Source organism: Mesoplodon bidens, assembly GCF_964165515.1.
Source record: "Mesoplodon bidens genome assembly, chromosome: 8".
NCBI lineage: Eukaryota > Metazoa > Chordata > Mammalia > Artiodactyla > Ziphiidae > Mesoplodon > Mesoplodon bidens.
In genome coordinates this window covers 32,997,596-33,012,657 of record NC_138165.1, presented here as the reverse complement: position 1 = coordinate 33,012,657, position 15,062 = coordinate 32,997,596, and the positions used below count along the sequence as shown (strand labels likewise).

At 35.4% G+C, this 15,062-nt stretch overlaps 1 protein-coding gene across 1 annotated transcript in view; it reads left to right on the top strand.

Moving 5' to 3' along the window:
- Positions 1–1,599: 1,599 nt before the first annotated feature.
- CSRNP3 (cysteine and serine rich nuclear protein 3) overlaps positions 1,600–15,062 on the top strand; it is a gene marked incomplete at both ends in the record, with an annotated part of 183,271 nt that continues 169,808 nt past the window's right edge. The window contains one exon of the mRNA XM_081242216.1: positions 1,600–1,747. Within this exon, the coding sequence (XP_081098342.1) occupies positions 1,600–1,747 (148 nt within the window). The remainder of the gene's footprint in view (positions 1,748–15,062) is intronic.

Genomic DNA, 15,062 nt, shown 5'->3' with positions numbered 1-15,062 from the left:
CTAATCAGCTTGGTTCCTTATTACAGATAGGACTGCCATGCTAACTTTTGATGGCTTAAGATACTACCTCTCTCTGGTAGTATACTACCTCTCTTTGCACATGTATTGTGCAAGCATCTTTTGTGAAATAATTTTGTTCCCCCAACTTATGTATCTCTAGTAAAGGCATTTCAGGTATTGTGTTGGGCTAGTGGGGAAGAGAATGTTTTGATTCCTTTGTCTGTTGCCCCTTCCAAGTCACAGATCTGAACCATTCTTTGTTTATTTTATAGAGCCAATCCAAGAGGGGTTTTAAATTACAATGTAATCTAAAATCCATTCCTTTATAAGCAAAATTAATAAGGGAAAGGAGGATGGGACATGTGAAAGCTAACAATGTAAAGGATTGCTTCTGAATGTGATTGCGGCATTGGCCAGATTTTAGAGTGTGCTAAATTGGGATAGCATGGAGCTGAAATGACCTGGACTGAGTAGTAGCTTCCCACTTTGGCCTGGGTGTACACCTCCAGTTTGCCATAGTTCACACTGCTTACTCCCCACTGTCTCTTTGGTTGTGAGACCATTTATTATTGTTCCTATGCTATCATTTTCCTTCGGGTAGAAAAGTATTTCTTGATACCTTTGTTACAAATAACAGTAGACAAATGAGAAGACTGAGATGACTTCATGATTTTATTATATCTGACCCTTTTTATTAATTGAGGTTAACTGCCATTGTAAGAATTTGTGTTTGCAACCGCTGATTACCTTAAGAGTTACGTTATGGCTATGAAGAAATTATTACTCTCAGAGGTCTAATGACTCATCTAAATTGACATTAACAAATTTTAAAAAATGCATCAGGCTACCTCTGACTGGCTTTCACTGACCATGTTGATACAAGAGTGAAGAGACTTAAATTAATATTTTATCCAGCAAAAGATTTAGGACTGTGATTTACCCTGTATTAAATCTAGTCTGCCAACCTCTGTGGTGTAGGACTCAAGAATTCCCTGTAGCTCTGCTGAACTGACTGGAAACATTATAAGGCATCTAAATTCTGTAGGTATAGCCATTCCTAGCAACCAATTTGATTTTTGACGGACAAAGAGCCCCAGGAAAGTAGATGCCTTTGTACCTGAGAAAAAAGAAATCCCAAGCAACATAGACATGCCCTAATCAGTATGCTCCGGGTATGACAGCATGCAAGTGAGTGATCTATTTCGTTCTGAACCCCCGCTCTGTCAGTGACAGTATGTGATTTACCAGAACAAATCAAATAAATGTATTTGACTCCTGTATTTGACTCAAAACACTGAGCCATATTTCCTTATGCAGCCCTCTGAATTCACATTCTTAATTTTGACTTTTTCTCATAAAATACTGTTGTCAGAATAAGAATGCAAATAGCAATGGATCAGGGTAGAACTGTTTTCAATGCTTTCAAACACTGTGTAAAGAATGATTTCTGCATGGATATGATACTCTGGCGGACGTGGTTCAAAATATTACAACCCCCCAAAACAATTTGGAGACCTTGACTATGCAATCAGTGGTCAGATGTTTCAATGCTCTGTTGCTCCCGTTCCTGCTACAGGTACATGTGACAGCGCTGCAGCGATGAGTGGAATTTTAAAGGGGAAGTTGGAAGAAATTGAGGGCTCCGCACCCTGCTCCTCTGTGCAGGAATCTGATGATGACGTTTTTAGCTGTGACAGTGCTGCCAGCGTTGATAGTGTCTATCTGTCCACTTCTAATCATTTCACTGGTGAGTATCTGAGGCTGTATTTCAGGTTGTACTCTAAATTGTGTTGTATGGTCGATTCTTGGAGTTTTTATCTGCTGGCTTATATCTGCCCCTAAGCTGTTTATCATAACAGACTTAATTTGCAAAACATGATACCATTTTGGTTAATTAAGTCTCAGTAGTTTACTACTGTTTATTTCTACAGAGTGAGTATGAGAGGCAGAAATGAGTCCAAACAAAGTTAAGCAAATAGCAATTGAAAATAATTTCCTATGTGTCTTCAGTTTTCTGAAATAGATTCATCTTTTCGAAATTAAATCATCTGAGCTCTTTTGAACATCTAATAATAGTCAGTGAGTTGTGGAATACTTGCAGTACTGAGTACAAAACATTCACTTACCAGGTGAGAAAACGGTGTTTGTTTTTAAAAGAATGCTGCTCTGAAATAAAAGCCTTGAAAACCCTAAAATTCTGTAGTCGTTTGGATCCTGGTAAACCTTAGACCCAAGGCCAGGTTCATGCACTACAGTAAATGCAGCTTTCTACACATATATACTTCTCCTAAGCAGTTCATGTGAACAACATCATTTAACTTAAGGTGATATGTTCAAACTTAAAATTGTAGCCATTTAAAGTTGCATTCCTTGTAACAGATGCTCATATGAAGATTTTGAAATAGGCAAATCCTTTCCAACATTTCCATGTCCACTCAACACCAGTCATTAGGAGACTGGTGATTTTCAAATTATGTTTTAGAAGAGTTTACATCATTCAAAGCAAAACTAAACAAGGTCAATAAAAACCCCTGGGGCATTTGTGTTTGGGAATTTTTCAGCTCACCAAAACAGCCTTTAAAAATTCACACTCAAGTTTATACAATGTGGCTCTGTGAACCCTCTAATTCCATTTTTAACCTTCCTCTCCATTTTTAACCTTTGTCTCCCTGACCGCCAAGGATTCAAAAGTTTGTTTGGTATTCATGAATTCTCCCTCATCACTGTTAGAAGGATTTAGAATAAAAATAGGTGTAACTTTATAGGAATGTTTAGCCTCTGTATTATTTATCTCTTGACGAAAGTAGAACTTATTTTTTTTTTTTTTTTTTTTTTTTTTTTTCTTTTTGCAGTATGCGGGCCTCTCACTGTTGTGGCCTCTCCCGTTGCGGAGCACAGGCTCCGGATGCGCAGGCCCAGCGGCCATGGCTCACGGGCCCAGCCGCTCCGCGGCATATGGGATCCTCCCAGACCGGGGCACGAACCCGTATCCCCTGCATCGGCAGGCGGACTCTCAACCACTGCGCCACCAGGGAGGCCCTAGAACTTATTTTTAAAGAACTTGTAGAAAATATAAAAAAAGTAAGGAGTAGATAAAGGAACACTTGCGAAAAGGGAGAAAACAATAGCTGTTTTGAGAACAAGATTCTCTAGTTACATAGGAAAGTTACTGTCAATCAATGGATTTGGGGGATACGTTTTGTTTGAAATTTATCTATAGACTTCTGCCTGTTCCTCTAAGTGACTGTAGCTTTGTGGTAGGCAAAGCTGTCACCCACCGTGCCTAGAAGAGCACTGAACATTGAATGATGCTTAGACTTCTTTATTGAGTGAACAGATTAATTTTCAGACAATTTTTACACTTTTTTTGATAAATAAAAATTGTATATATTTAATGTGCACAACATGATGTTTTGACTTATGTATGCATTGTGAAATTATTATCACATTCAAGCTAATTAACATTTCCCTCTCGTCACAGTTACCTTTTTTTCTTTTTTGGTGGTGGTGTTGGTGAGAACATAAGATCTACTCTTCTGGCAAATTTCAAGAATGAAATACATTATTTTTATAATTTCAGATGACTTTTTTTTAAACTGGAGAGAATGAATCTACTGGATGCCCTTATCCTTAGAAAAGCAACAGTACACGTTTAAATTCAAGAGTCTCAGGAACACTATTAAATTCCTTCTCTGTGTACCTTGAGAGTGCTCCTTCTCCAAGCCCTAGAGCATGGCAGGAGCTCCTAGTATTTCTCAACTGTTACCCCTTTAGCCACTCCCGAACAACACCATCAATCTAGACCCTGTTTCTCTGAGATCTTCCTACTCTAGTGCAGTGCAGCATTTTCCACACACCTGTGATTTGTTTTTTTTGTTTTGTTTTTTTGCGGTATGTGGGCCTCTCACTGCTGTGGCCTCTCCTGTTACGGAGCACAGGCTCCGGACACGCAGGCTCAGCAGCCATGGCTCACGGGCCCAGCCTCTCTGCGGCATGTGGGATCCTCCTGGACCGGGGCACGAACCTGTGTCCCCTGCATCGGCAGGTGGACTCTCAACCACTGCGCCACCAGGGAAGCCCTGTGATTTGTTTTTAAACCTTCAGCATGCTTAAACCTCCTCCCTCCTGTCTATGCTTCTCCTAAAGTTACAAATTGACTCTCTCCTGGAAAAATCAATTGCAGGCCTTCTCTATGCAAGGTGCCTATTGATTTCTATAGCTTGTGAGTTCACAAAGTACCTATAATGTTCATTTAAACACCATCAGGTCTTACAATTGCAGATCAAAATACTTTCCAGATGAAAGTAATGTTCTAGTAGTGTACAGGGGTTTGAAAAATGATAGGCCAGGCACTTGTTATGAGCACCTCAACAGTTCCCTGTAGGGTAAAAGTTTGAGTGGAGAGTGGTTTTATTTTGATAAAATAAACTATTTGATAACTATTTTGCTATCTGGTCATAACTTTCCTGCTTCATCACCATGGCACGAGTCTATGGAGGAGGAGATGTCTGTTGTGTACAGAGGAGACAGCAGGCTAGTGAAAGCGGCCGCGAAGTTTGATTAGCTCTTCCAGCTACTTTTCGTTGCAAATATTCAAGGGTTTTGAGGGAAATATTCACCGATACTCCACTGTAAGGAAACAGTGGTATGCATCATTGAGCACCTTGTAACTGAATGTGTGAGGATAACAACGATTTGGGATAAACGGTGGGGAGGAGGGGTAAAAAAACAAAATAGATGGAAATGTGACAGTAACAGGGCAATTTCCTGTTACTGTGGGTTATTCTCAGCCTGATCTCCAGTACAAAAGCTTATTATTTAATAAAATTGGGCAAACTGAGGAAGAAAATGCATTTGAATTTTTTTAGAGGATCCAATGATCTTATATATGAGTAAGAAAAAAAATAGTAGAGTCAACCCTCATTTTGAATTCAAAGAATGTTAGAACTAGTAGAGCCTTTGAGAACATCTAGACTGACCCTTATTTTACAGATGTGGAGACCACAGCCCAGGGAGAGTTACTTGACAAGAATCCAAATGTGAGCTAGTGGCAGAGAACCTTATTGTAGATCCCTAGAGGATTGACCTTTCTACTAGACTGTGCTGCTCTCTGATGGGTCTGTTATATCACTGACTACTAAGTAGAGGGACCCAAATCATCAAGTGAAAGACATGGCTGTATCTTTTGTGCCAGCTCCTCTTAGAAACAGAATGAGCCCATCTTTCGGCATCTCATCTCTGTTGCCTTTTTCTTCAGTTGGTTTCTATTGAAAGTGTGCATATCTCCTGGCTGTAATACAATGCCAGTGACGAGTTTATGAATAAATTCAATGAGCATAAAGAAGTAGTGGACAGAGAATTCGATCTGAGTGTGAATGAACCATTTCTCTTCCTCCTGCTGTATGTGACAGGGCAGACTGTTGAGATTTTGCTTGTGTGTCCCTGACATTGATGAAAATATCTTACAGCAAACATGTTGTTTTACATTTACATGAATGAAATTGGTTTGTCTTGGTGACATAATGCTACTTGTGATAATGTGAAAATGTTAGGATGAAAAGTAGGTGAGATGCAGTCTGCTGTGTGCATCTTCACTGGCAGCTAACAAATAGAAGGTTATTTCATTTACTTTAGAAGTAAAACCTTTGTATATTCCACTTTTGCCAGAAGGGTGAATGGTCATCCTGGATTCCCTGAAAAAAAAAAATAATGATACCCTTCCATCCCTTGAACTCTAGGACCCTACATTACTTTTACTTGTTCAATAATTCAAGACTTCAGAAGCCCACTTAACTTGCATTTCAATGAGACTCAGTCACAGCTTCTGACTGAATGCAGTAATTATATTCCATTTTACTGGCTAGGTAAAGAATTGGCTTTTATGTTTGCTTGTTTGTTTTAAGCCCTGAAAAACTTAAATTTGGCTTTAAATGTAAAAGCACAATTAGACCGAGTTTCAAATAAAATTTTATGTATTGATATCGTAGTGAATCTAGAAAAACAACATATTGCTTGTGGTTTTAACTCTCCGTTAGGTACTATAAAAAAACTAATTATAAAGATAGTTCTGGTGGTGTTAATGGTACTATTTCTTACATTATTCAAGGGATAAGGCCCTATTAGCATGAGATCCAAAATACTTTGTAGAAAATCTTTCATTTTTCCGCAGCTCTTATTTACTCAAGATGTCTATAGATGGAACTGATCTTGTAGCTGAATTTCATAAAGAGTAGAAGTAGAACTGCTATTAAATATTAAATAAATAAATAAAGCAAACTGTCAACAAGTAAAAATAAACACTATTATATAAAAATAAATAAATAAATAAATATTAAAGACACCACCTTTACATCAGTGATCAGAATATTTTCACCTGACAATGTAATTTGTTTACAAATATTTCTTAGAGTATCTGTATTTTATAAACTTCTTGATAAGAATCATATCTTTATTTTGGGGTCATCTAGAAGTGGTCATGGGCAATAAGGAGATGATTACCCAATTGCAAAATAGTGTGACTTGAAAAGTGGATCCAAATGAATTTAGGTGATTAAAATTCCACTCAGCATTTTCAAAGTCCCATAATCTTTTGGCTTTGGTTTGAATACCAGAGGCTGACTGGCATTATACTTGTTGTTTATGATGGTGATGATAAAATCATAGTGCCTGAAGCAACTGTCCTTGTGTTTCTCAAAAGATTTTAAAATTCATCATGCAGATCAGGCAATCTGATGCTTTCTGACAGCTCCAGGGAAGTATACTTGTGTGCATGTGAATGCAAAAAAGAATTAAACCTGGTTCTGCTAAAAAAAAAAAAAAAAAAAAAAAGCCAGTTGGTGCTATTTCTGAATTGGCTGCAATATTTAACCATTTCACTCTGGAAAGTACTTGTTTGTACTCTGAAAATGTTACTTCTTTTTTTGTCTGAAGAATTTGGGAATAAACCGGGAATGTTTTAGGGCCACAGAATTATTGTACCATATGTTTTATATGTTTGGCTACAGTGATCAGGCATGAACTAGAATAGTTAAGTGTCTGAAATTTACTGAATTCCATTGAGTATTAGATTAAGGTTAAAAGTACTGTTTTTAAATGTAATGAAGAAAGAGCAGTCACAATAAATATAATAAAACATAAATATTTGATTTTCAACCAAAGGTCAGCATATAAAAACTAGAAAGGCATTTTCTTTGAATGGTGTTTAATTTTCAGGTGGGAAAGCATATATGTATATGTATAGCTGATTCACTTTGTTATAAAGCAGAAACTAACACACCATTGTAAAGCAATTATACTCCAATAAAGATGTTTAAAAAAAAAGAGAAAAAAAATAAATAAAATTGAAATGGACACTCAATTTTTTGCATTTGGCTTTATCTCATCTCACAAATATTATAACAATGGAGCAGTAATGAAGATCGATTTATGTAATTTATAATTCTAGAAATTTGAATAAAATGTTATGAAACTTGCTTTATATGATGAACTATTAAATCATTTTAAGATCCTTAATGGATATCTGCAGTGGTCTTAGCATGGCAAAAAACAAAAACAAAAATAAAAACCTCAAACCAAATTCTAATAAAACAATTTCCAAAGTACTGTGAAAGCTGGTGAAGATTGCTGCACCAAGTGCTAAAAGCACTAGATATTTCTGTCTGAAATATAATAGTGGGTCCCATTAATTGTGATATTGTGGAGACTGAAATGCGCTCAGTGCTATATATTTTTATGCCATGATTGAATGATAATGTTAGTGGATATAAAAATGTATATATTTTAGTTTTAAATCATATTAATAAAATTACTTTTAAATATTCACAATTAAGAATACTTAATATATTTGATTTTAAACTTTGCTCTGATGCCCATGATTTATACATTTCAAAAAATGTATATATTTTGAATCTTAACAATGCCAGCATTTGGGGTATTTAATTCCATCTTTGAGGAAACTTGTTTGGAAGAAATAAGGACTATTAATTTTAAACATAGTTAATTTTTCTAACTTTTTAACCTGTTCTAGTTCATAATTTCTCCAAAGATGTTGTCCCTTATCTTCTTGCTATGTCAGCTCTGACTTTCTGTTGTTTGCTGTTTCTATGACAACCATCATGTTGGCTTGAAGAGAATAGTACATATTTCAGATACATATACAATTCTAGACACACACACACTTTTAGAATTTTTTATTTACCAAAAAAATTGATGACTAGGCTGACAATTATAGGGGTCATTAATCAGTACTAAAATTAAATGCTATGCTAACATCATGGCTCCATAAGGTATGTATCATATATTTGACCTAGATTTTTTTAAAAATATGCACAAAGCTAGATGAGCTGCAAAAGAAAACTGAGGGAGTAAACTTAACTAAAATTTATGGACACTAATAAAGAAGCGTATATATTTTAAAAGTCCCCTCAATATGAGATAAATATTTTGATGAAAAAAAGAATGAATGGAATTCAGGATAAACAACCTAAATTAGCATTGTTATTTTCAATAAAACAGCTCTTACATTTTTAGGATTCGCTAGCTTTGCAGCTAGAATATGGAAATGGTTGAAGTTTATAATTACAATATTTTAAGTTCCTTGATGGCAAGGGCTGTGTCTTATATTTCCCCCACATTACTTAATGTTAATAATCATAATAGCAAGCTTTATTAAACATTTTATCACTTGCCAGACATTGTTCTAGATGATTTAAACAAATTATTTTATTTGATTCTTATAACACTAAGTCCTAAATAAATTTATTTTTGATTGGTATGTTCATGACTTTTTTCAAAAAAGTACATGTCTTAATTGATCAAATGATTTCTGTCATCTTAAACATGACATGAGTGAAGTGAAATAGGCTAACTAATTCTATAGAAATTAATTAAGATTGCTGGATACAATTAGGGTCTCCTTCAACAAGTACAGACCCATAGGAAAAATATTTTCATATCAAATGTTCATGGTTTCCAATGTATGCATATAATATTGTCAGTATAAATGAAATCACTCTCCAAACTTCCTACATAGTTTTAAATTTATTAATAAGTCAGAATTCAATATTCTAAGATTAGAACATTGAAATATTTCGAATCAATATATTTAACATTTATTTATTACTTTAAAAAGCTAAATATTTTAAAAATTTTAGCTTTAATTTTTGCAGTATTTTTTCTTATGGTGAAAAATTATAAAGAAACTATATGCTATGCAATTGGTTAAATAATCTATGGAAAACCCATATAATAGATTCCCATGTGGCCATTAAAAAGAGCTAAACAAATGTATCTATTGACATAAAAATATATTCACATTAATAAATAATTCACATTAATTGCAAAATTATATTGCAGTTTCATTCCATTTGTAAAATCTTACACATGAGGTATGAATGTAATAAGATCCAGAAACAAAATGAGAAACACATATTTTCTATAGAAAACCTTAAGTTTTCTCTGAATAGTGGCATTATGGGTAATTTTAATTATCTATGTAGTTCTCAATATTTCCCAAAATCTATATATTTTCTCAATTTATATTAATATATTTTAGCTTAACAGGATTTATTGTGTCCATTTATTACAATAGCTTTCTAGAATTTTTCACTAATATAATTACTGCTGTTATAATATGTTTATAAATTTTCCCCTAAAGTTGGAAATCATAGTCCGAAGGGTACATTTTAATTGCCCTCCAGAAAATTTTACCAGGTTATGTGCTCACTTCTAGTAATTGAAGTAACTGAGTGCCTTTTCCTCTAACATCTTTCCAACCTTACTAGGCATTCTCTCTCTCTGTCTCTGTGCATACTTATATATGTACATACGTACATATACATCTGGCCAATTTGATAGGTAAAAACTGATATTCTCTCTTTTTTTTTAACATCTTTATTGGATTATAACTACTTTACAATGGTGTGTTAGTTTCTGCTTTATAAAAAAGTGGATCAGCTATACATATACATATATCCCCATATCTCCTCCCTCTTCTGTCTCCCTCCCATCCTCCCTATCCCACTCCTCTAGGTGGTCACAAAGCACTGAGCAAAACTAATATTCTCTTAATACTTTAACTTGAATTTCTCTGAATAGTAGGAAGCTAATTATTTATATATTTATTTATTTGTCCTTTTTTGTGTGTATAAATTGTCTGTTTTGGTTCTTTTTTTATTATGATTTTCTTTTTCATTGTTTTATATTAAGGATTTTTGATTAACCTCTAAGCAATAATATCATTCCTATTTTGTCATTGGTCTTTTAACTCTGTTTATGTTTGCCATAGAAATATGTCATGTGGTCAGATATATCATGGATTTGACTTTTAGGAGATGTTTAGGGAGACCTCAGCTCCCAAGATTAATTGCACACAAATAACCTCCTCTAGAACTTTCATAAATTTCCATTAAAAATTTAGATCATTAGACCAATTGAAAATTATGTTGGCATACTCTATGAAAGAGATAAATTTCCAGTTTTCCTAAAATCATATACTGAATAATATAATATTTTCTATCAATTTGAAGTTCTGTACCTTGAACCAAATTCTTATTCAGTATTTGTAGTAGGATCAGTGTCTGTAGTTTTCTTTCTATTTCATCACCTAGATGGTTATACCTAAACCAACAACACTGTTATATTATGACTCTGTAGTAAGTTTTATCTCACATAGGAGTTCCTAATTTTCCCTAACCCACTGCTATGAAGAGAAACACAATACACTACCATACTCTTTAAAGACTCTATTAGTTAGTTTCACATAATTATTATTTGAATTTTATAAGAATATTGTCAAGCTACCAAAAAAAACCACTGCTATGCCATTGGATTTACATTAAATTTATAGGTTAATTTGGACCATAAGGGAAATTGACAACTTATAATTCCATTCCAGGAATGCCAGATAATCTTTCCATATTTAACTGTCATTTTACCCACAGTAGAGTTTTATGCTTTTCTTCTTGCAGTGAATTTTTCTTGAGTCCCTAAGTTTGTAAAATATTTTTGTACCTGTTATGAATGAGACTTTTCTATATATGTTCTAACAGATTATTTTTTAGTACTAAGAAAGGCATAGGGTTTTTTTCTTTTTTTTTTTTTTTTCTTCTGCAGTACGCGGGCCTCTCACTGTTGTGGCCTCTCCCGTTGCGGAGCACAGGCTCCGGACGCGCAGGCTCAGCGGCCATGGCTCACGGGCCCAGCTGCTCCGCGGCATGTGGGATCCTCCCGGATCGGGGCACAAACCCGTGTCCCCTGCATCGGCAGGCGGACTCCCAACCACTGCGCCACCAGGGAAGCCCAGGGTTTTTTTCTTTTAATGGAAATATTTCCAGGATTTCACCTTTAATTTGACTGTAGGATATCCTTTATCCTATATTAAGGAGGTATCCTTCCATTAAAGGTTTTTAATTAATAATGAATGTAAAGTTACATCAAATTCTTCACTGGAATATATCAAGATAATCCTATTTTTCTTCCAACTTTTAATATGATGAAGTGAAAACTATTTTTTCTAATATAAAACTATTATTGCTTTTGACTCTGTTTTATCGTAAAATATTCTTTAATTTCACATGAGAATATAATTTAGTCTGGAAATGTGGGTGAATTAAGAGGTCCTTAAAATGTTCAAGGTTATTTTAAAATCCACTTAAAAATATGTTTCACTGAGAGAGAACAAAGTTGAAGGCATCACTCTTCCTTATTTCAAACTGTATTACAAAACTATAGTAATTAAAACAGTATGGTACTGGCATAAAAACAGACCGTAGATCACTGGAACAGATTAAATACCCCTAAAATAAACTCAGGCATGTTTGACCAACTAATACTTTACAAGGGAGTCAAAAACACTCAATGAAGATAGGAGAGTCTCTTCAATAAATGGTATTGGAAAAACTGTACATTCATATAAAAATAATGAAACTGGACCCCTATCATACACCATTCACAAAAATTAACTTGAAAAGGATTAAGGACTTAATTGTAAGGCTGAAAACTGCAAAACTCCTAAAGGAAAATATATGGGAAAATCTCCTTGACATTGGTCTTGGCAGTGGGTTTCTGGAAATGACACTAAAAGCACAAGCAACAAAAGGAAAAATCAACAAGTAATACTACATCAAACTGAAAAGCTCTGCACAGCAAATAAGACAATCAACAAAATGAAAAAGCAATCTATGGAATAGAGGAAGTACTTGCCATTAATATATCTGATAAGGAGTTAATATTCAAAATATATAAGGAATTCATGAAACTCAATAATTAATAAATTATCCATTAAAAAATGGGCAAAGGGGGGCTTCCCTGGTGGCGCAGTGGTTGAGAGTCCGCCTGCCGATGCAGGGGACACGGGTTCGTGCCCCGGTCCGGGAAGATCCCACGTGCCACGGAGCGGCTGGGCCCGTGAGCCATGGCCACTGAGCCTGCGCATCCGGAGCCTGTGCTCCGCAACGGGAGAGGCCACAACGATGAGAGGCCCGCGTACCACAAAAAAAAAAAAAAAAAAAAAAAAAATGGGCAAAGGAACTGAATATAGTTTTTCCGAAGTAGACGTACAATGACCAACCAGTTCATGAAAAGTTGCTCAACTTCAGTAATCATCAGGGAAATGCAGATCAAAAGAGCAATGAGAAATTACCTCACACTTGTTAGAATAGCTACTATCAAAAAGACAAGAGAAAACAAGTGTTGGCAAGAACGTGGAGAATAAGGAACCCCTGTGCAGCCACTATGGAAAATAATATGAGGTTCCTCAAAAAATTAAAACCATATTCCCACATCTGGGCAAATGCTCAGAGGAAATAAAATCACTATCTCAAAGAGAAATATGCACCCCTTATGTTCATTGCAGCATTATTTACAATAACCAACCTATGTCCATTGATGGATGAATGAATATAGAAGTTGTGGTGTATATATACAGTGGATATTATTCAGCCATAAGAAGAAGAAAATCCTGCCATTTGTGACAACATGGATGGAATTTTGGGCATTAATGATAAGTGAAATAAGTCAGACAGAGAAAGACAAATACTGTATGATCTCACTTATATGTGATATTAAAAAACAAACAAACTCATAGGAACAGAATAGACTGATGGTTTCCAGAGGCTGGAGGGTGGGGGAAACATGGAGACATTGATCAAAGGCTACAAAGATAAATAAACACAATAAAATGTTTCAAAATGCATTTCAAATTCACACAAACACACACACATACACATATGGTAATAAGAAAAAAATGGTGCAAAAAAGTGCTATACTTTTTTCCACTTAACTGGGGAGTAGTAAAAAGATAAAGTATAGATATTGCTTAATGTGAAAGAAGGAAAAGCTAGGAACACTAGTGTTTAGTACAAATAAATAGATATAGTGGTTTGTTGAGTCTTCTTTATCTATTTTGCAAATGGGTTAAAGGATAAGTCATTCACTTTGCTAAAAAAAATCTTTCTTCAACATTGAGGTACGATAAAAGGGAACAAAACTGCTCTGTTCAGCATCCCACATATTGTAGCTGCAGATTAACTTTAAACACATTTTTGTTTCTTTGTGGCCAATTTTTGTTTTGATAGCCTCCATCTGGCATTGATCTGCATTCATTTTGTAGTCTGATTACCAGGCATGAAACAAAGAAATCAACTGGTTCCTCTATCTTAAAAGGCTGGGAGAAATTACCTTTTTAGATTTCTTTTTAAAAATTTTTTTAGTATTTAAATTCTCTATGTAAGATAAAAGAGAGAGAGAATTCATTCAGTGTGACGGTAAAACAGGACCTCTCAACACAACCACATTGACTTAATTTCCCTTACTGGTAATAAATAACTATACCCGTTCTTTAATTGCATTTCTTTTACTGGTAATACTTGGCGTATGTCCTAGCACTTCTGTAAAATAGTCAGTTAATGGTCTCGTTTATGTTGCTCAAGACTTTTTACTCAAGTGAAGAAGCCCTACACAATCTAGCTTAAACAAAAAAGAGCAATCATAGTTCAAGTAACTGAGAAACGCAAAAAGAGATCTGGAGGTCAAATACCAACATCAGCGCTTCCTCCAACCCCAAGGACTTGGCTCTGTTCTCATTATGGGAGGGCCTCATTTTCTCCCACTGCATATGGGGTTATGGGTTTCCCTTAAGATCTATGGAAGATATGTGCCTACACATAGACATACACATCTTCCTAGCACTATATTCTTCTTTTTTTTTTTTCAGAATTTAATGCTTTAATTGTTTTTTAAACATCTTTATTGGAGTATAATTGCTTTACATTGCTGTGTTAGTTTCTGCTGTATAAAAAAGTGAATCAGCTGTATGTATACATATATCCCATATCCCCTCCCTATTGCGTCTCCCTCCCACCTTCCCTATCCCACCCCTCTAGGTGATCACAAAGCACCAAGCTGATTTTCCTGTGCTATGCTGCTGCTTCCCACTAGCTAACTCTTTTACATTTGGTAGAGCATATATGTCACTGCCACTCTCTCACTTCGTCTCAGCTTACCCTTCCCCCTCCCTATGTCCTCAAGTCCATTCTCTACATCTGCATCTTTATTCCTTTCCTGCCCCTAGGTTATTCAGAACTTTTTTTTTTTTTTTTTTTTTTAGCTTCCATATATATGTGTTAGCGTACGGTATTTATTTTTCTCTTTCTGACTTACTTCACTCTGTATGACAGTCTCTAGGTCCATCCACCTCACTACAAATAACTCAATTTCATTTCTTTATATGGCTGAGTAATATTCCATTGTATATATGTGCCACATCTTCTTTATCCATTCATCTGTCAGAGGACACTTCGGTTGCTTCCATGTCCTGGCTATTGTAAATAGAGCTGCAATGAACATTGTGGTACATTACTCTTTTTTTTTTTTTTTTTTTTTTTTTTTTTTGCGGTACACGGGCCTCTCACTGTTGTGGCCTCTCCCGTTGTGGAGCACAGACTCCAGACGTGCAGGCTCAGCGGCCATGGCTCACGGGCCCAGCCGCTCCATGGCATGTGGGATCTTCCCGGACTGGGGCACGAACCCGTGTCCCCTGCATCGGCAGGCGGACTCTCAACCAC